Source organism: Aegilops tauschii, chromosome 5 (assembly GCF_002575655.3).
Source record: "Aegilops tauschii subsp. strangulata cultivar AL8/78 chromosome 5, Aet v6.0, whole genome shotgun sequence".
Classification (NCBI taxonomy): Eukaryota; Viridiplantae; Streptophyta; class Magnoliopsida; order Poales; family Poaceae; genus Aegilops; species Aegilops tauschii.
Genome location: NC_053039.3, coordinates 456,602,140 through 456,629,727, shown reverse-complemented (window position 1 = coordinate 456,629,727; position 27,588 = coordinate 456,602,140). Strand labels below are relative to the sequence as shown.

At 40.1% G+C, this 27,588-nt stretch overlaps 1 protein-coding gene across 2 annotated transcripts; it reads right to left on the bottom strand.

The window, feature by feature from the left end:
- Window positions 1-8,702, bottom strand: LOC109774598 (protein ACCUMULATION AND REPLICATION OF CHLOROPLASTS 3, chloroplastic). 2 transcript variants are annotated; one of them, XM_073498120.1, is made up of 18 exons: window positions 8,299-8,702; window positions 7,739-7,794; window positions 7,560-7,624; window positions 6,625-6,759; window positions 6,450-6,498; window positions 5,626-5,738; window positions 5,465-5,536; window positions 5,268-5,378; window positions 4,483-4,664; window positions 3,334-3,594; window positions 3,147-3,238; window positions 2,696-3,066; window positions 1,908-2,498; window positions 1,685-1,789; window positions 1,465-1,602; window positions 721-887; window positions 455-595; window positions 1-379 (listed from the first exon to the last, which is right to left on the bottom strand). In XM_073498120.1, the coding sequence occupies exons 1-13, from the start codon at window positions 8,685-8,687 to the stop codon at window positions 2,337-2,339; spliced, it is 2,058 nt and encodes a 685-aa protein (XP_073354221.1). In that variant the 5' UTR covers window positions 8,688-8,702; the 3' UTR covers window positions 1-379; window positions 455-595; window positions 721-887; window positions 1,465-1,602; window positions 1,685-1,789; window positions 1,908-2,336. The 2 variants fall into 2 exon arrangements, with proteins under 2 accessions (XP_073354221.1, XP_020188932.2); XM_020333343.3 differs by lacking the exon at window positions 1,908-2,498.
- Window positions 8,703-27,588: the final 18,886 nt, after the last annotated feature.

Here is a 27,588-nt window from a genome sequence, read left to right as displayed (position 1 = left end):
TAAACTTAAGAAGATGCTCATCGACATCGGTATGCAGAGTGGACACTATATATACATACAGGCGACATTGCCCGGTTTTGTGGAAACTCCAGTATCCAACTGGAAACAAATGTGGGAGACAAGGGCTTCTTCATCTATGCACAGAGCCTAGCTAATCAGAGAAGAAACATACGGCGGCTATCAACGAAAATGAATCTGCAGGCCTACTTCTTGTTTGGTGCACTTGTGCTTGTGATGCTCTTCCCCAATTTGAACAACGTAAGTATGAAGAAAACGCTCTCCCATACCTCTAGGGGGTAACCGAGAACCAGTGCAGCGCACAAGCTTTGAAAAATCAGCGCAATCACTTCATCATTCAACAAAGCTTCCAGCGGGGAACCTATCGGCAGATGGGCAAGGCTAAATTAACAACATGTTAGACACAGAAGGGATGAGGTGTGATAGAAGGTCATACCATGGTGTCTTGCAGCATTTGAAGCATGCCCTCCCCGTTTTAAGCAGCAGGCATTGCCAGTGACGTCCAGAGAAATCAGAATCCTATTCTTCCAATTTAGTCCGTCCGGTAAGTACACCATCGTCCCAAACTTCAAGCCACCTGTACTCACAATCCATATTAAAGTCAAAATTTTGTCAGATTAAAATAATGTATAGTTATTCTTTTTTTTTTTGCAGATCTACCCATTCCAGAGCACATTTAAACGAGAAATAGACGAGAACCACCTTGATCCATTCCCATCTATCAACAGGCACTCTCCATGACGCCATCCATTTTGAAAATGGCCAAAGAGTATACTCCCATCCTTGGCATAAAATCTCCCCTCGCCATTAGCCTTCCCCTTCCAGAAATTCGCAAACCAACGGTCACCACTGTGAAAATAGTACCAACCCTAAAGAGAAGAAGGAAATCTCAGAACTTCACATACAAACTTGAAAGAGGGTTGCAATATTCAAACCAACATGCAAATACGTAGTCAATATTTAATACTATACAAGATGTCACTATTAGATTTTACAAAGTATACAGCTGAGCACATGTTCAGTTACAGTAAGCAATCAAAATCAATACTCGGAGTCTTTTCATGAAGCCTTGAAACAGGATTTTGGTGCATAAGAATATAAGGGGAAAAGATGCACATATAAGCTATGCAAATGAAATTGAAAAGCAAGTATAAATTGTTCGGTAGCAAATCTATCTAAAATGTTCTAACTGTCGCAGGTCACTTGGCAATATTTGATTAAACTATCAAAGTATGCTGACGGACTATATTCCGACATTAAGTGCTTATTTCTCATCAAGTAATCATGAGACTAATCAAATAGAGCATGGAAAGAACAAGCACAATCTAACATGGAGAGTGCCTATTTAATAACTAAACAGAAATTTCTGATATCACCATGTTTCAGATAATTTAACTAGAACATTTCAGAAGTATCATGTACAGATGGCAACTGAGTGCACCCTACCTTTCCATGAATAAGATCGTCCCTCCATGTTCCATGAAATACATCACCATTACTGTAATAAAGTGTTCCCAAACCGGATCTCTTGCCATACCTCCAGAGTCCATCATAGATGCTACCATCACTGTAGGTTAAGCGTCCCTGTAGAGAAGTTAAGAAAACAGGATTGGTAATACTTCCAGCCAGCCAACTAGAAGAGATCAAGTGCTTTAATGAGCTTCACCTTTCCTTCAGGGACACCTTCTTGGCATCTCCCTCTGTAAGTCCCTTCTCCAAACTGTATTTCAACTATTGGGCTCCATGTTTTTTCGGGTTCTCTTTCTGCATCCTACAAGATATATAAGAGAGTACAGTTGTCATACAGCAACCTAGGCATGCCAATAAATTTATTACATGAGCAAGAGTCTAAAGATGTCAACTTGTTAAGGCTATTGAGCATTATCTACCAAAGGCTTAGATCATGCACAGTTCTAGCAATGACAAGCAGCTGTGTCTCAAATATGACTGATAATGAAAAGCTTTTCCCTGGAGATGGACAACAGTTCCAAAGACAAGTTAAAACGGAGCTTAGTGTACTTGCTTGGGTTTCAAACCACTATTTCATCGCAGAAACATTGCTGAAAAAGAAGAACATTAGTTTGTTCAGTATCTTGTGAACCAAATAATAACCAAGTTGTACTTGCAGCATAAACACCGCTGCCCACCACACTCCACAGTGCACACATGACTAAATGGAAAACCTATTTCAGTACCACAAAGAGAGAGAAACTGATGAGTCGCCACACCATAGGAACAATGGCAAAAATGAAAGGGAACGACTGCAACACATGAGGAGTAGCTCAAGAGGAACCTAGGAGGATGGTTTTGATGCACAATTATCCAATTTGGGTAGGCAAAACCAGGCGTCTGATTTGGCAAAAATACGAAGGAACAACTGCAACACATGATGATGATGAATAGCTGGAGAGGGAATTAGGAGGGTGGTTTTGAGTGCACCCAGTTTGGGCTGGCGAAACCAGGCATCCGATTTGATGAACCTACATGCAATAAAAAGGTTGTACTAAAACATGATGGCGGTTCTCATCCTCAAATGTGATGAACAAAACTTAACTTGATTAGGATACACAAGCTATTTGCAGATGAAGAATGCAGTCTTAAATCTTAAGAACAAAACTATACCAGGAGAAATCCAAGATAAGTCTAAATATACAGAGACAGCGAGGGAGGGACTAACGAGCATCGATGCAGCTCGGCTGGCAGCAGAACCACGTTTTCGAGATTTATCCATTCTGCCCTTTAGAAATGCCGCTGCAGAACTACATATCTCCATCACTTTCTCCAAACCAACACCAGAAAGTGAGGTTCCAGAGACAGCATGCCCAGTAGATAGAGGTGTGCTATCGGTAGCATTATGGGTTTCAGGCTGTGTATTTGGAGAATGATCATACTGAACCTCAAGAGATTTTACACCAACAGGCAGAGTGATATAATCGAGCTCATTCCTTTTATTGCTTCTACCTGTTGTGGTCCGCTCTTTAGCCCACAATTGTGCGATACCAAAGGCATTACTCCAGAAATTACGCTCCTGTTGTGAACTTGGATCCTCTTGTCAATGAAGAATAAAGTTAGGATGCTCCACCAAAAAAGGCAAAGAAGCATAGGGAACCTAGTGCAATCAATTTTACCTCTGCCAACATCTATACTAGTTTCTCCATCAGACTCTAAATTAGCTTCTTTAAACTCTGGATGTATTCTCCCATTACTGTTATCACATTCCCTAAGAGAGATTGCAATGAACATCAAGTAACTGAAAGTTAAACTAAAGAAGGGATAATATTCACTGGGAAATAAAAAGATGGGTATGTACATTACCTCTCAGATTTGATATTTTCTATTTTGTCAGAACGTAAATTAGAAACAGTAGCATCATTAGAAACACTGAAATGTTCTGGCAATCCTTGATCCGCTAAGCTCAATCCACTGTCAGGCAATTGGCTGAATGAGTGATTTAACCGAGCTTGTCTAAGCTCCTGAGTATCTCCTCCCATAAGAGATGATATAAAAGGAAAATGCAAAGCCATGCTCAAAAGAAACCCCTCCTTTACTGAGGCAACATTTTCATCACGGGCATTTCTGGAAACGAACAATGAGCACATTTATCATTCATTTATATGCTGCTACTTATCTGCATAAACATTGAATAAAGAACTGCAATCCAGACCATAATACGCAATTTTTGTACGTCCCAGTTTAAAAACAAGTACGCCTTATGAAAAAGATACTACACGAATTGCAATTGTTGTCTGAATGCTATCCCCATTAGAAGAAACAATGAAAACCGGCACCCCTGTTTCTGAATATCCTTCCCCAAGATAATATAGCAAGAAATCCGTTTAATCACCAAAGATGGAAAAAACACCAGATAGTATACAATGTTTGTACTTGGGGCGGTAAGCTTCTGAATACAAATAGTCTTCATTAAAAGTTGTACAAAAATAGCGATTCAAACCATGAAGAAGTTCTGGAACAAAACCCATGAATCAGTTTGAAGCATCTACTATATATCACCTATTTATCTAACACATAGTGACATGGACCGGGCAACTTCATACTAGAAGTATGAGATTAAAGTTAAAAGGGATACTAAGTTTGATATTCCCCGCCAACAAAAAAATCTGATATAGAAACTATAAGAAACTGAAGAGGCAATCATGTCTGCTAGAAAGTAATAGATGATTAATGAATATTAAATGTCCTTTTTTCACTCCAAGCTCACAGGTTCAGACTGCTATTCTGTTTTCATCGGATAGTTGAGACATGACGTAAAAGTGTAGGTTGATTGTAGTGAAATACATGTAACTTGAAAGATTAACTGAATACTGTTAGACTAACAAAGCATGATTCAGTACATGCATAAGTAGCGGGACAATGTGATTGGACAAGTTAAATGAATGAGACATTAAGAGTCGGCGTAAGTATGAATTTTCTCAATCAGGTAAAATTTGTTGTGCAAGAGCTTACCGAATTGTTAGAAGAGAAACTACTATGAGTTTTGGCTCTAGATCAGGTTCAGAATTTCTAGAAAATATAATGTCCTTAGTGAACCCAGTAACTCGACGAAAGATGTGTAGAATGGAGATCATATCACTCTCGGCCAATACCCGGGAAGTTGTAAGCGACAGAAAAACAACATTGTTCAAGTCCTACATCAAAATATCGTATACCCAGATCAGTGCCAAGAAAACAGAACATTGTTACAGAAAGAGATAAGTTATGAGCAGGAACAGTGTTTTCCTACAATAGAAATTCATCATAGTTATAAGAAGCATACAAAAATCAAATAATGCATTGCCCTAATAACTCTAATGTGGGAGAGCTCAAAGCCTCAAACAACAGGTTCCCACATGCTTGAGATGAACTGGCTAGTGCAAAGTAAGATTGCAAATGTGACAAGGACCTGACTACATGAGTTGTTTGTTCAGCATATATATTTCCATCATCATACACACCAACATAACCAGTATTATAAGAGAGAAAATAGTATTGAAGATTTCTTTTCTTTTTCTTTATTAACTGATTAGTTATCTACTACCATATCCAGAATTTGGGAGCATTAGTGCAGGCTTGCGTGAATCGTATACTAACATGCAACATGTCAGGGGTTGAATACTTGGTTATAGAATTTTCACGGGTGTAGACACACACAATAGACAGTTACTTTTTGCACAAGTGATAGCAACATTTACTCTTGGTACGAGTGGGTGCAGATTTAACAGTTCATAGTGTAAATAGAGAATTGTGTGCACCTTTATGCCACCACGAAGAAATGGACAGTGAAGAACAGCCTGTTTAATAGCTGATTGGACATTATAACCAGCACCAAATCCAACCCTAGCTTCCCCATAGCTTTTGAGTAGCTGTTAGAATTGTACACTGTAAGAATCAAGAAACAAACTCACATGCTGGTCATACCACTGAGTAGTAAGAGAATTCAGAAGATTACTTTGCCTACTTCATCAGGATCAACTTCCTTAATTTGTGCATCAAGGGAGCTCCAGAACATTTGATTAAATCCCTGATATGTCAAGGGTACGAGATTAGTCAATTAGAATAGTAAAATAATATTTTTGATACAAAGAAAACAGAAAAGAACTTAAGACTCACCGACATCATGATGGATATCATACTAATAGTTGAGAGGACAGCATTATTGGCACTTTCCAAAGCTTCAGCAAGAGTTTCCACTTCCGTCTCAAGCAGTGAATCAGCTTCAATAACTGGGGTGGAAAAATACATAGTAATTCGTCAAGATCGTGCACACTTTTCTTATTTATTTAAAATACAAAAATATATTATAAAGTGCAGCCGGATAGATCCAATCCATTTTAACTACATATCATTTGTCTTGGGCTGTGATTAATGACAGATGTTGAAGTGTAGTTGATATGATACTAAATTGCACTACAAACTATTACAAGTTTATAACTACATAATATAATTTCAATGTAGATCAGTAAAAATACATGACTGATCCTTACTACTTTGCTACCTCTAGTACCACAAGAAAAAGTCAACATACTTATTACATAGTGCTACTATATCATCCCTTCTGCAATCCCTACAAAGTGAACCAGAAGCTCATGCTCCCTCGGGTTCTTTTTAGTTTTTGCAAATAAGGGACATCTGTATGGCTCGCCTTTTCTGGGTCATGAGCATGTACAAAGACTTCAATAAAAACACATAACAAGCTCAAATGTGTCAACCTACTTTTACTCTCGTTCTATCTACAAGCAAAAGGTGGGACGAGCACAATATCAAGATCCATAACAAAGCAAAGATAAAATCCAAATAGAAAGAAAAAAAGTGAAAGCCCTCTTTGAGTATTGTTTTTTGTTTCCATAAAATATTTGAGTATTGTCAATTTTACTTCAGCTCTAGTGCAAAAGCGTTAAAGCATGCTGTAACAGGTAGGCCAGAAAATGGATTACCAATGTGAAAATTCGAGCATGCTTGAAATTTAACAATCAAATCAGATGCCTGCAGAACCAAAAAGTACAACAGTTAATGATAACTCAAAAAGACAATATAATAATCTTGATTTATTTAAGCAGGCTGTAGGGAGCAATGCACATTTCAAAAAATATCACTGCACAAGTATGCCACCTCCAATTGCCGTCTTTGTCCCTCGAAACAAAAGGGCTTCAAAAATATTGATGCAGCCAGATTATCAGCAGATTTGGTAGCACTTAGAAGCTCCAGTGCAGCGATTTGATCAGCCTCCTGTCCGGCACTTGCAACCTACAGAATGCATTCACTTTAAGATGAAAATCTTAATCTATCTTAGCCGACAAAATCTGAAAATCAGTAGCAAGATATAGTGTTCGGAAGTTCATGTTAACATATCATCTGCTGTGATCCAGAGGCACCTATATCAGCACCAAAAAGACCAATTTTACCTTCTTGTTCTAAAATGCTCGATCACATTTCCCACAAGAATGTCATTTCATCCCATTATTTGTTAGAAGTGCTTCTCAAACACTAGTAAGAAACGTGTGGGGGGTATCACTGCATACAACATGGTTAATTGGCCAGTTCACTTGGCGTCCTCTATATAAAATTTCTGGATCTAGCTCAGGAGTGTTCTCATCTTGGGGGGTAAATCACAATCTTAAATTTACACCAAGAATTGATCCATGAACCAGGACCTCTCTCAGGCAAACGGAAACATGAAACATGCTCTGGACAGATAGTTGGGTTGTTAACAGTTGCCAAGCTAAGTACCTTTTCTTGCATTGACATTCTACTTATGTGGGTATCAAAGTAATTAAACACAACATAAATAGAAGAGATAGTACAGATTTATAGTGAAATCAGCACTATAATGAAATCAGGCAACATGGGTTGAAGTTGTCAAGGTCAATTGTTTGTTTCTAAAGAAATGAGCACAGCCAGAACTAGTAACATGACAATACATTATCAAACACAAAAATAAGTCAAAATTTCTAATATCAAAAGAGCAACTGACGCATACTTAATATTCTGACAAGAACAAGAAAACAATAAATCACATCAAACAGAGAGATGGGAAGTGTACAAACAATAATAACCGCCGACGGGCAAGGATGAAGAGATAAGGGACGTTCCAAGACTCCAACTGCTGTCTCTGAAAATAAAGAACTGCCGGGTTCATGCTAAAAACTAGAAGAGAAAACATGTGTACACATTGTTAATGCAGAATAAACAATCGGACGAGAAGTAAAGGCACAGAAAAGTTGACCTGTATCCTGAATTCTCGGTATGAATTGCACTTCAGAATTATCCACATGTACTGTCCTGAAACAAAACTACATGTAAGACTTAACCGTTACAAAGAAAAGCATATGAGGGCAAGTTACGAAGTACTGAAAACGACGCACATGCCTAGCATTATAAAATTTGATAACATATTGGGCTGCTTGCAATTCTTTTTCTGTTTTGTGTTGAATTGAGGTGCACCATTTTGTTACAAGAAACTCACATCACATGATTAATTTTCACAGCAGAATTTTTACAAGGAGTTTCCAACGCATCACCACATAAACCTTTGGAAGTGCATTGATAGGAATCGGAGTAATAGTTATTGTGACCAAAACACTACACTAGGTTCCGATTCGGCTACTGCGCTAGTGTGAAACCGAAGCCACACACTAAATCACCATCGGCATTGTCTGGAAGAGAACGCAAAATGGTCCGACAGTTCCACATTTTCGAAAACTAACACTGCCATTGCTTCAAACAAGGTCTACGCCCAAATCCCAAACCACATTGCGCTGCAGCGCGAGGGTTCCAGTGCGGTACCAGAAGCGGATCGGGGTGGAGGAGAGGGTGCGGGAGCCGAGGCAGAAGTCGATGACGGCGTCCTTCCGGCTCCCGACGCCCACCACCTCGACGGGCTCCACCGCAGCCGCGCGGACCCTGGGGAGGCGACGGCGGCGCCTCCGCGGGGACAGGGCGAGGCGGCGCGGGGAAGCGAGCGGAGGCGGGAGCGGGACCATCAGGACGCCTCGCACCGAAGCCGCCATGGACGAAGAGGAGGCGAGAAATGGCCGGCGGTGGGCTTGGAGGCCGTACGCCGCGACGGCGTGCGGCGGCTGGTGTGAGCCGCCGGTGAGCGGTGAGGCAAAGCGAAAAGGGAAATCGTTGGTCGTTAGTGCTCTCTGACTGTGCTCGTGGTACTGGGCCGACATGTTTGTTGTTAATCCCATCTTGTTCTAAGCGGGCCTACTGTATAGATGGGCCAGTCACGAATTTGAAAAAAAAGTTTACGAGCCCAGATGTGAATAAGATGGGAGCTCCTTTCGTTTTTTGAGGATTATAAGATGGAAATTGAATTGAGGAGTACTCCTCCAAATATCACTTCCCCCTCTCCAGGTTGCAACAAGTGGCGTGTTGCATATGTGCCACTTGTCGCAACCTGCGAGTTTTTCCTTTTGTATAAGCCCGTTTATTCAAAACATTTATCTCTTAAACCGTGCGTCCAAATCTTAAATCATTTTCACTTGGATTTCTAGCGTAGAAATCTTCAAAACTAGATCCCATATTGATAGGTTTTGATGATTTTTTTTCACTAAAAACCAGAGAAAATACCGTGTCTCACGTGGAAGAAAAAAAGAAAATGCATTTTTTTCGTTTCTGAGAGCCACGCCTCTCACCGAAGCAAAACCTTCCCCTAAAAAAACGGAAGCAAAACCTTGTCTCTCGCGGAAGCAAAATCGTGCCTCTCACAAAAGGAAAAAAGAGAGAGAAAACGTGTTTTTCTTTTTCGAGAGGCACGGCCGTGGCACTCGCGGAAGCAAAACCATGCTTCTCACGGAAGCAAAATCGTGCCTCTCATGGAAGGAAAAAAAATAGAAAACATGTTTTTTCCATTTCCGAGAGGCATGGCCGTGCCTCTTGCAGAAGCAAGATCGTGCCTCTCACGGAAGCAAAACCTTGTCTCTCGCAGAAGCAAAATCGTGCCTCTCACGAAAGGAAAAAAGAGAGAGAAAGCGTGTTTTTTCTTTTTCGAGAGGCACGGCCGTGGCACTCGCGGAAGCAAAACCATGCTTCTCACGGAAGCAAAATCGTGCCTCTCATGGAAGGAAAAAAAATAGAAAACGTGTTTTTTCCATTTCCGAAAGGCATGGTTGTGCCTCTCATAAAAGCAAAATGGTGCCTCTCGCGGAAGCAAAACCGTGCCTCTCTCGAAAGAAAAAAAATTATTTTTTTCTGTTTTTGGGAGCCACGGTTGTGCCTCTCCCGAAAGCAAAACTGTGCCTCTCACAGAAGCAACAAAAGAAAAAGAAAATACGTTTTTTCTCGGATTTTTTTTCATCCAAAAGCTAATAAAGACCGGTGAAAAACCAAAAGGCCAAAAAACCCAGAAAAAGGTCTAAAAAACCAAAAATGCGTGTGAAAAAAACAAACAAAATCCGAAGAAAACACCAAGAGTGCAACATGTGGCGGTGGCTGAGAGCGCACCAAATGGCGCGCGCGCTCTCAGCCCACCCCCAAGTGATCGTTGAGAGGCTCCCCGAAGGAGCGACCGTTAACTAGTTGCTTCCGGGAGCTCCAATTAACGCTTCTGGTGCTCGCAAGCATTGCGTAGTGGGCCGGCCCGGCACCTGCTCGAAAAGGAAAATGTGAAGAAAACCAGTAGGAGAGTTGGGATTTGAACTCAGCACTGCACGTCCACAGCCTAACGCAATAACCACTCGACCAGACTAATTTTGCAGTTTACTAGCAGAAAACAATATCACTCCCTCTGTCCCAAAAAATAAGTGTAAAAACGCTCTTATATTTTGGGACGAAGGGAGTAGTTAACCTTGCTTTTAATAAGATGTTAACTTGAATTTGAAAATTACTTGAAAAGTTCATTGATTCTGAAAACAAGTTCATCTGTTTCAAGAAAAGTTCATCAATTTTTAAGGAAAGTTCACAAAAAAATTGAACAGGTTCATCGATTTTGAAAAAAAATCATTAATTTTGAAAAAAAATCATCAAATTTGAAAAACGTTCATCAAATTTGAAAAATGTTCATCGAGTTTGACAAATGTTCATCAAATATGAAAAGATGCATTTAATTTTTAAAAGTTCATCGTCTTTTTAAGTTTACAATTTTGAAAAAAGTTGATGAATTTTTTAAAAAATGTTCACGAATTTGAATGAAAGTTCATGGATTTTGGAAAAAAGGTTCATCGATTTTGAAGAAAAAGTTCATGAATTTGTTAAGAATCCGCGCATTAAATAAAGTGAAAAAGGGAGAAGCAAGAAAAAAACCAAATGAAAATGTCCAAAAAAAGCCCCACGACTTAAGAAAGAAATAAAAGGAAAAAACTGAAATTGTTTCACAATGGGTGGGATAGCCGGGTGGTTAGTGTTCATCCCTTCGAACGCAGAGGTTGCGAGTTAGAAGCCAACCTATATCTTTCTTTTTTTTGGGGGAGGGGGGGGGGGGGAGTTTTCACAAATAATATGGGTCGGCCCACGTAAGAGCGCCTTCAGCGCCAGTTAACAAAATGCACGTTAACGGGCGCTGAAGGCGCCGAATAGGAAATGCCGAATAAGATGGGTTAGCTCTCTACTTGATGCCCCATGTATAAGATGGGCTAGTCATGAAAAACAAAACCATTTATATCCTGACAAATCCATCTGTTCGATCTCATGTATGGAGGAAATCCTTATGTGTTACCGCTCCAGGATTGGATGGCAATAGAAAAACGAAGTTCGTCCAACAACATGTGAGCATGTGAAGGCAGAGAAACGGAATAAAAGAGTTGACTCGTGGTGATGGAACCAGCACGTCGGGCCGGGAGGACATGAAAAATCTGGCAACCTTCTTCTACAAAGATTTGTTCTCGGATGAAGGCACTTCGGGGATGGAAGAGGTCAATGATAAGGTTTTGGTTTAAGTCACAACTATGATGAACGATCAACTACTTGCTCCCTATTCTAATGTCAAGTGAAAAAGGCCATCTTCTAGATGTTCTCAACAAAAGCTTCAGGCCCACCGCATATTGTTTACAACACAATTGGAATCTTGTGGGAGAAGAGGTCACTGATATTGTGTTGAGAATATTGCGTGGGGAAGAGGATGTTCAAGTGCTTAATGAGACAATCTTGGTTCAGATACCAAAGGTAGCTAACCCCACTCTCCTATCTCAGTTCTGTCCTATTAGTCTCTGCAATGTCCTGTACAAATTTGCTTCCAAGGTGGTATCTAATCGTTTGAAGCCCATTTTTCTTGAGATTATTTCCGACTAGCAATCCACCTTTGTTTCAGACCGCCTGATCATTGATGCATTATCTTAGCATATTTATGTTTGCACTTCATGAAGAGAACAAAGCTAAGAAAAATAGGTTATGAGAGGTAAAACTGGACATGATGAAAGCCGACGATAGAGTCGAGTGGAATGAAGGCTATAATGGAAAAATTGGGGTTTGCACCAGCTTGGATCTCAATGATAATGGGGATGGCAAGCTCTGTTAAATTTTTGGTTTTGTTTGATGACAAACTTGAGAGCTTTAAACTTACATGTGGTATCCATCAAGGGATTTTTATTTTTGTTTTTGTTGGCAGCGGAGGGCCTTTCATGCCTCTTAAAAAGAAATTTCTAGTCATCGCACCTCGGTGGCATAAAAGTGGCTCAGTCAACTCCGTCGGTGAGTCATTTGCTTTTTGTGGACGATAGTTTGCTGTTCTTCAAAGCAAATGGTGATGAAATTATATTATAAAGCTTCGGGACAGAAAATAAATTTGGCCAAGTCTTCTACCTTTTTTAGCAAGGGCTGCTCGGAGATACTAAGGAATGAGGTGAAGCAAATCCTTAGGGTACCAAATGAATCTCTCTCTCAGAAAAAAAATTGGGAATGTCATCAGATGCTGGTAACCCAAAAAATAGAGCCTTTTAAATACTTTAGAGATAGGTATGGAACAACTGGTGGAAAAGATGTGTTGACCAAGTCAGTTGCACAAGCGGTCCGTAATATATTATATGTTCTAGTTTCAAATTGCCTCGAGGCTTGGGTCAACACATCAACTCATCAATCTACAAATTTTGGTGGGGAAGCAAGTAAGGTGAAAGGAAAAGTTCCTTGGCGTCTTGGGATGTCATGACTAAGCCAGAATTCTTGGGAAGCTTGGAGACATGGAATTTTTTAATCTTGGTTTGTTAGCTCGCCAAGATTGGCGCATCCTACAAGATCTAGGTTCTCTTAGTGCTTGTATCCTCAAAGTAAGGTATTTTCTAGATTCTGTAGTTCTTGCAAGAGCAACTAGGCAATTCACCTTCTTAAATTTGGAGAGTAGTAGTTGAAGGAAGAGATGTGCTATCCAAAGGCTTGATTCATAGAATTGGCAATGGTCAAACGATGAATATATGGAGGGACAACTAGATACCTACATATTAGAGTATGAGGCTAAACACTTGTCTCGGCCAAGACCCACCACGTCGAGTAAGTGACCTCATCTTGCCAAATGCGACGAATTGGAACAAGGAATTAATCCACAACACCTTCATACACATTGATGCCTAGGTGATTCTAGCTATCTCACTTTGTACCATGCAGGTTCAAGAATTTTGGCCATGGAATTATGACTGTGGAGGTTGTTGGGGAACGTAGCATGCAATTTCAAAAAAATTCCTACGATCACGCAAGATATATCTAGGAGATGCATAGCAACGAGAGGGGGAGAGTGTGTCCACGTACCCTCGTAGACCGAAAGCGGAAGCGTTAGGTTAATGCGGTTGATGTAGTCGAATGTCTTCACGATCCAACCGATCTAGTACCGAACGTACGGCACCTCCGAGTTCAGCACATGTTCAACTCGATGACGTCCCTCGAACTCTTGATCCAGCAGAGGGTCGAGGGAGAGTTTCGTCAGCATGACAGCGTGGTGACGATGATGGTGATGTGATCCGCGCAGGGCTTCGCCTAAGCACTACGACGCTATGACCGGAGGAGTAAACTGTGGGGGTACCGCACACGGCTAAGAGAACAACTGTTGTGCTTCGGGGTGCCCCCCTGCCCCCGTATATAAAGAAGGGGAGGAGGAGGCCGGCCACCAAGGGGGCGCACCAAGGGGGGAGTCCTACTAGGGAAAAGGGAAGGAGAGGGAGAGGGAGAGGGAAAGAGGAAAGGGGGCCGCGCCCCCTCCCCTTTGTCCAATTCGGACTCCCTTGGGGGAGGGGGGCGCGCGCCACCCTGCGGGCTCCCCTCTCTTTCTCCCATATGGCCCATTACTTCCCCGGGGGTTCCGGTAACCCCTCGGTACTCCGATAAATATCCGAAATGTCCCGAAACCATTCCAGTGTCCGAATACTATCGTACAATATATCAATCTTCACCTCTCGAACATTTGGAGACTCCTCGTCATGTCCGTGATCTCATCCGGGACTCCAAACAATCTTCGGTCACCAAAACACATAACTCATAATACAAATCGTCATCGAACGTTAAGCTTGTGGACCCTACGGGTTCGAGAACTATGTAGACATGACCGAGACACATCTCCAGTCAATAACCAATAGCGGAACCTGGATGCTCATATTGGTTCCTACATATTCTACGTAGATCTTTATCGGTCAACCCGCAATAACAACATACATTATTCCCTTTGTCATCGGTATGTTACTTGCCCGAGATTCAGTCGTCGGTATCCTCATACCTAGTTCAATCTCATTACCGGCAAGTCTCTTTACTCGTTCCGTAATGCACCATCCTGTAACTAACTCATTAGTCACATTGCTTGCAAGGCTTATAGTGATGTGCATTACCGAGAGGGCCCAGAGATACCTCTCCGATACTCGGAGTGACAAATCATAATCTTGATCTATGCCAACCCAACAAACACCTTCGGAGACACCTGTAGAGCATCTTTATAATCACCCAGTTACGTTGTGACGTTTGATAGCACACAAGGTGTTCCTCCGGCATTCGGGAGTTGCATAATCTCATTGTCAGAGGAATATGTATAAGTCATGAAGAAAGCAATCGCAATAAAACTTAATGATCATTATGCTAAGCTAACGGATGGGTCTTGTCCATCACATCATTCTCTAATTATGTGATCCCGTTCATCAAATGACAACACATGTCTATGGTCAGGAAACTTAACCATCTTTGATTAATGAGCTAGTCAAGTAGAGGCATACTAGAGACACTCTGTTTTGTCTATGTATTCACACATGTACTAAGTTTCCGGTTAATACAATTCTAGCATGAATAATAAAAATTTATCATGATATAAGGAAATATAAATAACAACTTTATTATTGCCTCTAGGGCATATTTCCTTCAGTCTCCCACTTGCACTAGAGTCAATAATCTAGATTACATAGTAATGATTCTAACACCAATGGAGTCTTGGTGCTGATCATGTTTTGCTCGTGGAAGAGGCTTAGTCAACGGGTCTGCAACATTCAGATCCGTATGTATTTTGCAAATATCTATGTCTCCCTCCTTGACTTGATCGCGGATGGAATTGAAGCGTCTCCTGATGTGTTTGGTTCTCTTGTGAAATCTGGATTCCTTTGCTAAGGCAATTGCTTCAGTATTGTCACAAAAGATTTTCATTGGACCCGATGCACTAGGTATTACACCTAGATCGGATATGAACTCCTTCATCTAGACTCCTTCATTTGCTGCTTCCGAAGCAGCTATGTACTCCGCTTCACATGTAGATCCCGCCACGACGCTCTGCTTGGAACTGCACCAACTGACAGCTCCACCATTCAATATAAATACGTATCCGGTTTGTGACTTAGAGTCATCTGGATCAGTGTCAAAGCTTGCATCGACGTAACCATTTACGACAAGCTCTTTGTCACCTCCATAAACGAGAAACATATCCTTAGTCGTTCTCAGGTATTTCAGGATGTTCTTGATTGATGTCCAGTGATCCACTCCTGGATTACTTAGGTGCCTCCCTGCTAAACTAATAGCAAGGCACACATCAGGGCTGGTACACAGCATTTCATACATGATAGAACCTATGGCAGAGGCATAGGGAATGACTTTCACTTTCTCTCTATCTTCTGCAGTGGTCAGGCATTGAGTCTGACTCAACTTCACACCTTGTAACACAGGCAAGAACCCTTTCTTTGACTGATCCATTTTGAACTTCTTCAAAACTTTATCAAGGTATGTGCTTTGTGAAAGTCCAATTAAGCGTCTTGATCTATCTCTACAGATCTTGATGCCCAATATATAAGCAGCTTCACCGAGGTCTTTCATTGAAAAATTCTTATTCAAGTATCCTTTTATGCTATCCAAAAATTACGTATTATTTCCAATCAACAATATGTCATCCACATATAATATTAGAAATGCTACAGAGCTCCCACTCACTTTCTTGTAAATACAGGCTTCTCCAAAAGTCTGTATAAAACCATATGCTTTGATCACACTATCAAAGCGTATATTCCAACTTCGAGAGGCTTGCACCAGTTCATAAATGGATCGCTAGAGCTTGCACACTTTGTTAGCACCTTTAGGATCGACAAAACCTTCTGGTTGCATCATATACAATTCTTCTTTAAGAAATCCATTAAGGAATGCGGTTTTGACATCCATTTGCCAAATTTCATAATCATAAAATGCTGCAATTGCTAACATGATTCGGACAGACTTAAGCATCGCTACGGGTGAGGAAGTCTCATCGTAGTCAACTCCTTGAACTTGTCGAAAACCTTTCGCAACAAGTCGAGCTTTGTAGATAGTAACATTATCGTCAGCGTCAGTCTTCTTCTTGAAGATCCATTTATTCTCTATGGCTTGCCGATCATCGGGCAAGTCAACCAAAGTCTGCACTTTGTTCTCATACATGGATCCCATCTCAGATTTCATGGCCTCAAGCCATTTTGCGGAATCTGGGCTCATCATCGCTTCCTCATAGTTCGTAGGTTCGTCATGGTCTACTAACATGACTTCCAGAATAGGATTACCGTACCTCTCTGGTGCGGAACGTACTCTGGTTCACCTACGAGGTTCGGTAGTAGCTTGATCTGAAGTTTCATGATCATCACCATTATCTTCCTCACTAATTGGGGTAGGCATCACTGGAACTGATTTCTATGATAAACTACTTTCCAATTCGAGAGAAGGTGCAACTACCTCATCAAGTTCTACTTTCCTCCCACTCACTTCTTTCGAGAGAAACTCCTTCTCTAGAAAGGATCCATTCTTAGCAACAAATATCTTGCCTTCGGATCTGTGATAGAAGGTGTACCCAACAGTTTCTTTTGGGTATCCTATGAAGACACATTTCTCCGATTTCGGTTTGAGCTTATCAGGTTGAAGCCTTTTTCACATAAGCATCGCAGCCCCAAACTTTAAGAAACGACAACTTAGGTTTCTTGCCAAACCACAGTTCATATGGTGCTGTCTCAACGGATTTAGATGGTGCCCTATTTAACGTGAATGCAGTCGTCTCTAAAGTATAACCCCATAAAGATAGTGGTAAATCGGTAAGAGACATCATAGATCGCACCATATCTAATAAAGTACGGTTACGACGTTCGGACACACCATTACGCTGTGGTGTTCCAGGTGGCGTGAGTTGCGAAACTATTCCACATTGTTTCAAATGAAGACCAAACATGTAACTCAAATATTCGCCTCCGCGATCAGATCGTAGAAACTTTATTTTCTTGTTACGGTGATTTTCCACTTCACTCTGAAATTCTTTGAACTTTTCAAATGTTTCATACTTATGTTTCATTAAGTAGATATACCCATATCTGCTCAAATCATCTGTGAAGGTCAGAAAATAACGATACCCGCCGCGAGCCTCAACACTCATCGGACCGCATACATCAGTATGTATTATTTCCAATAAGTTAGTGGTTCGCTCCATTGTTCCGGAGAACAGAGTCTTAGTCATCTTGCCCATGAGGCATGGTTCTCAAGCATCAAGTGATTCATAATCAAGTGATTCCAAAAGCCCATCAGCATGGAGTTTCTTCATGCGCTTTACACCAATATGACCTAAACGGCAGTGCCACAAATAAGTTGCACTATCATTATTAACTTTGCATCTTTTGGCTTCAATATTATGAACACGTGTATCACTACGATCGAGATTCAACAAAAATAGACCACTCATCAAGGGTGCATGACCATGAAAGATATTACTCATATAAATAGAACAACCATTATTCTCTGATTTAAATGAATAACCGTGTCACATCAAACAAGATCCAGATATAATGTTCATGCTCAACGCTGGCTCCAAATAACAATTATTCAAGTCTAAAACTAATCCCGGAGGTATTGTAGAGGTAGCGTGCCGACGGCGATCACATCGACCTTGGAACCATTTCCTTGCGCATCGTCACCTCGTCCTTAGCCATCTTTGTTTAATCCGTAACCCCTGTTTTGAGTTGCAAATATGAGCAACAGAACCAGTACCAAATACCCAGGCGCTACTACGAGCATTAGTAAGGTACACATCAATAACATGTATATCAAATATACCTTTCACTTTGCCATCCTTCTTATCCGCCAATACTTGGGGCAGTTCCGCTTCCAGTGACCAGTCTCTTTGCAGTAGAAGCACTCAGTTTCAGGCTTAGGTCCAGACTTGGGCTTCTTCCCTTGAGCAGCAACTTGCTTGCTATTCTTCTTGAAGTTTCCCTTCTTCCCTTTGCCCTTTTTCTTGAAACTAGTGGTCTTGTTAACCATCAACACTTGATGCTCCTTCTTGATTTCTACCTCCATAGCTTTAAGCATCGCGAAGAGCTCGGGAATTATCTTTTCCATCCCTTGCATGTTATAGCTCATCACGAAGCCTTTATAGCTTGGTGGGAGTGATTGAAGAACTCTGTCAATGACACTATCATCAGGAAAATTAACTCCCAGCTGAGTCAAGTGGTTATGGTACCCAGACATTCTGAGTATATGTTCACTGACAGAACTACTCTCCTCCATCTTGCAGCCATAGAACTTGTTGGAGACTTCATATCTCTCAACTCAGGCATTTGCTTGAAATATTAACTTAAACTCTTGGAACATCTCATATGCTCCATGACGTTTAAAACGTCTTTGAAGTCCCGATTCTAAGCCATAAAGCATGGCACACTGAACTATCGAGTAGTCATCAGCTTTAGTTTGCCAGACGTCCATAACGTCCGGAGTTGCTTGATACGTCTCCAACATATCTATAATTTTTTATTGTTCCATGCTATTATATTATCTGTTTTGGATGTTTAAGGGCTTTAATATGCTCTTTTATATTATTTTTGGACTAACCTATTAACCGAAGGCCCAGTGCCAGTTTCAGTTTTTTTTCCTATTTCAGTGCTTTGCAGAAAAGGAATATCAAACGGAATCCAAATGGAATGAAACCTTCATGATGATCTTTCTTGGAACAAACGCAATCCAGGGGACTTGGAGTTGAAGTCTGGAACTCCGCGAGGCGGCCACGAGGCAGGAGGGCGCGCCCAAGGGGGGTAGGCGCGCCCAAGGGGGGTAGGCGCGCCCCCACCCTCATGGGCCCCACGGAGCTCCACCGACCTATTTGTTTCTCCTATATATACTCTTATACCCTAAAACCATCAGGGCGAGCCACGAAACCACTTTTCCACCGCCGCAACCTTCTGTACCCGTGAGATCCCATCTTGGGGCCTTTTCCGGCGATCTGCCGGCGCGGGAATCGATCACGGAGGGCTTCTACATCAACACCATAGCCTCTCCGATGAAGCGTGAGTAGTTTACCACAGACCTTCGGGTCCATAGTTATTAGCTAGATGGCTTCTTCTCTCTCTTTGATTCTCAATACAAAGTTCTCCTCGATGTTCTTGGAGATCTATTCGATGTAATACTCTTTTGCGGTGTGTTTGCCGAGATCCGATGAATTGTGGATTTATGAACTTGATTATCTATGAATATTATTTGGTTCTTCTCTGAATTCTTATATGCATGATTTGATATCTTTGCAAGTCTCTTTGAATTATCGATTTAGTTTGGCCTACTAGATTGATCTTTCTTGCAATGGGAGAAGTGCTTAGCTTTGGGTTCAATATTGCGGTGTCCTTTCCCAGTGACAGCAGGGGCAGCAAGGCACGTATTGTATTGTTGCCATCGAGGATAAAAAGATGGGGTTTATAACATATTGCTTGAGTTTATCCCTCTACAGCATGTCATCTTGCTTAATGCGTTACTCCGTTCTTATGAACTTAATACTCTAGATGCATGCTGGATAGCGGTCGATGTGTGGAGTAATAGTAGTAGATGCAGAATCATTTCGGTCTACTTGACATGGACGTGATGCCTATATTCATGATCATTGCCTTAGATATCTTCATAACTATGCGCTTTTCTATCAATTGCTCGGCAGTAATTTGTTCACCCACCGTAATACATGCTATCTTGAGAGAAGCCATTAGTGAAACCTATGGCCCTCGGTTCTGTTTCTTATTATATTGCATCTCTTTTATTTACATCGCATCTCGTTTACTATTTTGCAATCTTTACTTTTCAATCTATACAACAAAAATACCAAAAATATTTATCTTATTATCTTTATCAGATCTCACTTTTGCGAGTGGCCATGAAGGGATTGACAACCCCTTTATCATGTTGGTTGGAAGGTTCTTGATTGTTTGTGCAGGTACTAGGTGACTTGCGCGTCGTCTCCTACTGGATTGATACCTTGGTTCTCAAAAACTGAGGGAAATACTTACGCTACTTTGCTGCATCACCCTTTCCTCTTCAAGGGAAAACCAACGCATGCTCAAGAGGTAACAAGAAGGATTTCTGGCGCCGTTGCCGGGGAGATCTACGCCAAGTCAAGACATACCAAGTACCCATCATAAACTCTTCTCCCTCGCATTACATTATTTGCCATTCGCCTCTTGTTTTCCTCTCCCCCACTTCTAAAACGATTTTCGAAAACCTTTGCCTTTTCTCCGCCTCTCTTCCGTTCGTCTCTTTTCGCTTGCTTCTTGTTTGCTTGTGTGTTGGATTGACTGTTTGTCACGATGGCTCAAAATAATACTAAATTGTGTGACTTTTCCAATACCAACAATAATGATTTTATTAGCACTCCGATTGCTCCTTCTACCGATGCTGAATCTTGTGAAATCAATACCGCTTTGTTGAATCTTGTTACGAAAGATCAATTTTCTGGCCTTCCTAGTGAAGATGCCGCTACTCATCTAAACAACTTCGTTGATTTGTGTGATATGCAAAACAAGAAAGATGTGGATAATGATATTGTTAAATTGAAGCTATTTCCGTTTTCGCTTAGAGATCGTGCTAAAACTTGGTTCTTTTCTTTGCCTAAAAATAGTAATCATTCATGGAATAAGTGCAAAGATGCTTTTATCTCTAAGTATTTCCTCCCGCTAAGATCACCTCTCTTAAAAATGATATTATGAATTTTAAGCAACTTGATCATGAGCATGTTGCACAAGCTTGGGAGAGAATGAAATTAATGATACGTAATTTCCCTACACATGGTTTGAATTTATGGATGATTATACAATTTTTTTATGCTGGATTGAATTTTGCTTCTAGAAATCTTTTAGATTCGTCCGCGGGAGGCACTTTTATGGAAATCACTTTAGGAGAAGCTACTAAACTCCTAGATAATAATATGGTTAATTATTCTCAATGGCGCACTAAAAGATCCACTAGTAAAAAGGTTCATGCTATTGAAGAGATTAATGTTTTGAGTGGAAAGATGGATGAACTTATGAAATTGTTTGCTAATAAAAGTGTTTCTTCTGATCCTATTGATATGCCTTTGTCCACTTTGATTGATAATAATAATGAATCTATGGATGTGAATTTTGTTGGTAGGAACAATTTTGGTAACAACGCGTATAGAGGAAATTTTAATTCTAGGCCGTTTCCTAGTAATTCCTCTAATAATTATGGTAATTCCTACAACAACTCTTATGGAAATTTTAATAATATGCCCTCTGATTTTGAGACTAGTGTTAAAGAATTTATGAATTCGCAAAAGAATTTCAATGCTTTGCTTGAAGGAAAATTGCTTAAGATTGATGAGTTGTCTAGGAACGTGGATAGAATTTCTCTTGATGTTGATTCTTTGAAACTTAGATCTATTCCACCTAAGCATGACATCAATGAGTCTCTCAAATCCATGAGAATTTCTATTGATGAGTGCAAAGAAAGAACCGCTTGGATGCGTGCTAAAAAAGAGTGCTTTGTGAAAGCGTGTTCTTCTAGTTTTCATGATAATAATGATGAAGATCTAAAAGTGATTGATGTGACTCATATTAAATCTTTGTCTTCCAATATGAATCTTGATAAATATGGGACTAGAGATGAGTCAACTTTAGTTAAAAGGCGTCCCAATGATTCAGAGTTTTTAGATCTTGATGCAAAAATTTGTAAAAGTGGGATTGAAGAGGTCAAAACTTTACATAGCAATGAACCCACTATTTTGGATTTCAAGGAATTTAATTATGATAATTGTTCTTTGATAGATTATATTTCCTTGTTGCAATCCATGTTAAATTCTCCTCATGCTTATAATCAAAATAAAGCTTTTACCAAACACATCGTTGATGCTTTAATGCAATCCCATGAAGAAAATCTTGAACTAGAAGTTTCTATCCCTAGAAAACTTTATGATGAGTGGGAACCTACTATTAAAATTAAGATTAAAGATTATGAATGCTATGCTTTATGTGATTTGGGTGCTAGTGTTTCCACGATTCCAAAAACTTTGTGTGATGTGTGCTAGGTTTCCGTGAATTTGATGATTGTTCTTTAAATTTGCATCTTGCGGATTCCACAATTAAGAAACCTATCAGAAGGATTAATGATGTTCTTATTGTTTCAAATAGGAATTATGTGCCCGTAGATTTCATTCTTGATATAGATTGCAATCCTACATGTCCTATTATTCTTGGTAGACCTTTCCTTAGAACGATTGGTGCAATTATTGATATGAAAGAAGGAAATATTAGATTCTAATTTCCATTAAGGAAAGTAATGGAACACTTTCCTAGGAAGAAAATTAAAATTGCCTTATGAATCTATTATGAGAGCCCCTTATTAATTGCATACCAAAGATGACAATACCTAGATCTATTCTTGTTTTTATGCCTAGCTAGGGGAGTTAAACAGTAGCGCTTGTTGGGAGGCAACCCAATTTTATTTTTTTTCTTTACTTTTTTCCTGTTTAGTAATAAATAATTCATCTATCCTCTGTTTAGATGTGGTTTTATGTTTTAATTAGTGTTTGTGCCAAGTAGAACCTTTGGGAAGACTTGGGTGAAGTCTTTGCGATCTTGCTGTAAAAAATAGAAACTTTTGCGCTCACGAGAATAGCTGCCATTTTTTTACTGGAGAGTGCTTTTAGGTTGATTCTTTTTGCAGAAGATTAATAGAAAAATTCCTCACGTCCACCAATTCATTTCAGAATTTTTGGATTTCCATAAGTATGCTTTTGATACAGATTGCTACAGACTATTCTGTTTTTGACAGATTCTGTTTTTCGTGCGTTGTTTGCTTATTTTGATGAATCTATGAGTAGTATCGGGGGGTATGAACCATAGAGAAGTTGTAATACAGTAGGTTTAACACCAATATAAATAAATAATGAGTTCATTACAATACCTTAAAGTGGTGATTTATTTTCTTATACTAACGGAGCTCATGAGATTTTCTGTTTAAGTTTTGTGTTGTGAAGTTTTCAAGTTTTTGGGTAAAGATTTGATGGATTCTGGAATAAGTAGTGGCAAGAGCCTAAGCTTGGGGATGCCCAAGGCACCCCAATGTAAAATTCAAGGACAACCAAAATCCTAAGCTTGGAGATGCCCCGGAAGGCATCCCCTCTTTCGTCTTCATCTATCGGTAACTTTACTTGAGGCTATATTTTTATTCACCACATGATATGTGTTTTGCTTGGAGCGTGTTGTATGATTTGAGTCTTTGATTTTTAGTTTACCACAATCATCCTTGATGTACACACCTTTTGGAGATACACGCATGAATCGGAATTTATTAGAATACTCTATGTGCTTCACTTATATCTTTTTAGCTAGATAATTTTGCTCTAGTGCTTCACTTATATCTTTTTAGAGCACGGCGGTGGTTTTATTTTATAGAAATTATTGATCTCTCATGCTTCACTTATATTATTTTGAGAGTCTTTTAGAACAGCATGGTAATTTGCTTTGGTTATAAAACTAGTCCTAATATGACGGGCATCCAAGATGGGTATAATAAAAACTTTCATATAAAGTGCATTGAATACTATGAGAAGTTTGATTCTTTATGATTGTTTTGAGATATGAAGATGGTGATATTAGACTCATGCTAGTAGAGTAGTTGTGAATTTGAGAGATACTTGTGTTAAAGTTTGTGATTCCCGTAGCATGCACGTATGGTGAACCGTTATGTGATGAAGTCAGAGCATGATTTATTTTTTGATTGTCTTCCTTATGAGTGGCGGTCGGGGACGAGCGATGGTCTTTTCCTACCAATCTATCCCCCTAGGAGCATGCACGTAGTACTTCTTTTCAATAACTAATAGATTTTTGCAATAATTATGTGAGTTCTTTATGACTAATGTTGAGTCCATGGATTATACGCACGCTCACCCTTCCACCATTGCTAGCCTCTCTAATACCGCGCACCTTTCGCCGGTATCATACACCCGCCATATACCTTCCTCAAAACAGCCACCATACCTACCTATTATGGCATTTCCATAGCCATTCCGAGATATATTGCCATGCAACTTTCCACCGTTCCGTTTATTATGACACGCTCCATCATTGTCATATTGCTTTGCATGATCATGTAATTGACATCGTATTTGTGGCAAAGCCACCTTCATAATTCTTTCATACATGTCACTCTTGATTCATTGCACATCCCGGTACACCGCCGGAGGCATTCACATAGAGTCATATTTTGTTCTAAGTATCGAGTTGTAATTCTTGAGTTGTAAGTAAATAAAAGTGTGATGATCATCATTATTAGAGCATTGTCCCAGTGAGGAAAGGATGATGGAGGCTATGATTCCCCCACAAGTCGGAATGAGACTCCGGACAAAAAAGAAAAAAAGAAAAAAGAGGCCATAAAAAAAGAGAAAAGGCCCAAATAAAAAAAATAAAAAAATGATGAGAGAAAAAGAGAGAAGGGACAATGCTACTATCCTTTTACCACACTTGTGCTTCAAAGTAGCACCATGATCTTCATGATAGAGAGTCTCCTATGTTGTCACTTTTATACTAGTGGGAATTTTCATTATAAGAACTTGGCTTGTATATTCCAATGATGGGCTTCCTCAAATTGCCCTAGGTCTTCGTGAGCAAGCGAGTTGGATGCACACCCACTTAGTTTCGTTTGTTGAGCTTTCATACACTTATAGCTCTAGTGCATCCGTTGCATGGTAATCCCTACTCACTCACATTGATATCTATTGATGGGAATCTCCATAGCCCATTGATACGCCTAGTTGTGAGACTATCTTCTCCTTTTTGTCTTCTCCACAACCACCATTCTATTCCACCTATAGTTCTATGTCCATGGCTCATGCTCATGTATTGCGTGAAAATTGAAAAAGTTTGAGAACATCAAAAGTATGAAACAATTGCTTGGCTTGTCATCGGGGTTGTGCATGATTTAAATATTTTGTGTGATGAAGATAGAGCATAGCCAGACTATATAATTTTGTTGGATAACTTTCTTTGACCATGTTATTTTGAGAAGACATGATTGCTTTATTAGTATGCTTGAAGTATTATTGTTTTTATGTCAATATTAAACTTTTGTTTTGAATCTTATGGATCTGAATATTCATGCCACAATAAATAGAATTACATTAATAAATATGCTAGGTAGCATTCCACATCAAAAATTCTATTTTTATCATTTACCTACTTGAGGACGAGCAGGAATTAAGCTTGGGGATGCTTGATACGTCTCCAACATATCTATAATTTTTGATTGTTCCATGCTATTATATTATCTGTTTTGGATGTTTAATGGGCTTTAATATGGTCTTTTATATTATTTTTGGGACCAACCTATTAACCAAAGGCCCAGTGCTAGTTTCTGTTTTTTTCCTATTTCAGTGTTTTGCAAAATAGGAATATCAAACGGAATCCAAATGGAATGAAACATTTGCGATGATCTTTCTTGGAACAAACACAATCTAGAAGACTTGGAGCTGAAGTCTGGAACTCCGCGAGGCAGCCACGAGGCAGGAGGGCGCGCCCCACCCTCGTGGGCCCATGGATCTCCACCGACCTATTTCTTTCGCCTATATATACTCTTATACCCTAAAACCATCAGGGGAGCCACGAAACCACTTTTCCACCGCCGCAACCTTCTGTACCCATGAGATCCCATCTTGGGGCCTTTTTCAGCGATCTGCCAGAGGGGGAATCGATCACGGAGGGCTTCTACATCAACACCATAGCCTCTCTGATGAAGCATGAGTAGTTTACCACAGACCTTCGGGTCCATAGGTATTAGCTAGATGGCTTCTTCTCTCTCTTTGGTTCTCAATACAAAGTTCTCCTCGATGTTCTTGGAGATCTATTCGATGTAATACTCTTTTGCGGTGTGTTTGCCGAGATCCAATGAATTGTGGATTTATGAACTTGATTATCTATGAATATTATTTGGTTCTTCTCTGAATTCTTATATGCATGATTTGATATCTTTGCAAGTCTCTTCGAATTATCTGTTTAGTTTGGCCTACTAGATTGATCTTTCTTGCAATGTAAGAAGTGCTTAGCTTTGGGTTCAATCTTGCGGTGTCCTTTCCCAGTGACAGCAGGGGCAGCAAGGCATGTATTGTATTGTTGCCATCGAGGATAAAAAGATGGGGTTTATATCATATTGCTTGAGTTTATCCCTCTACATCATGCCATCTTGCTTAATGCGTTACTCCGTTCTTATGAACTTAATACTCAGATGCATGCTGGATAGCGGTCGATGTGTGGAGTAATAGTAGTAGATGGAGAATCGTTTCAGTCTACTTGACACGGACGTGATCCCTATATTCATGATCATTGCCTTAGATATCTTCATAACTATGTGCTTTTCTATCAATTGCTTGGCAGTAATTTGTTCACCCACCGTAATACATGCTATCTTGAGAGAAGCCACTAGTGAAACCTATGGCCCCCGGGTCTCTTTCTTATTATATTGCATCTCTTTTATTTAGATCGCATCTCGTTTACTATTTTGCAATCTTTACTTTTCAATCTATACAACAAAAATACCAAAAATATTTATCTTATTATCTTTATCAAATCTCACTTTTGCGAGTGGCCGTGAAGTGATTGACAACCCCTTTATCGCGTTGGTTGCAAGGTTCTTGATTGTTTGTGCAGGTACTAGGTGACTTGTGCGTCGTCTCCTACTGGATTGATACCTTGGTTCTAAAAAACTGAGGGAAATACTTACGCTACTTTGCTGCATCACCCTTTCCTCTTGAAGGGAAAACCAACGCATGCTCAAGAGGTAGCATTGCTCCTGCAGCGGGCCTTGCACCTAGCGGTGCTTCAAGGACGTAATTCTTCTGTGCAGCAATGAGGATAATCCTCAAGTTATGGACCCAGTTCGTGTAGTTGCTACCATCATCTTTCAACTTAGCTTTCTCTAGGAACGCATTAAAATTCAAGGGAACAGTAGCACGAGTCATTGATCTACAACAAAACAGATATGCAAAAACTATCAGGACTAAGTTCATGATAAATTTAAGTTCAATTAATCATATTACTTAAGAACTCCCACTTAGATAGACATCCCTCTAGTCATCTAAATGATCACGTGATCCATATCAACTAAACCATGCCCGATCATCACGTGAGATGGAGTAGTTTTCAATGGTGAACATCTCTATGTTGATCATATCTACTATATGATTCACGTTCGAACTTTCGGTCTCAGTGTTCCGAGGCCATATCTGCATATGCTAGGCTCGTCAAGTTTAACCCGAGTATTTTGCACGTGCAAAACTGTCTTGCACTCGTTGTATGTGAACGTAGAGCTTATCACACCCGATCATCACGTGGTGTCTCGACACGACGAACTGTCGCAACGGTGCATACTCAGGGACAACACTTATACCTTGAAATTTAGTGAGGGATCATCTTATAATGCTACCGC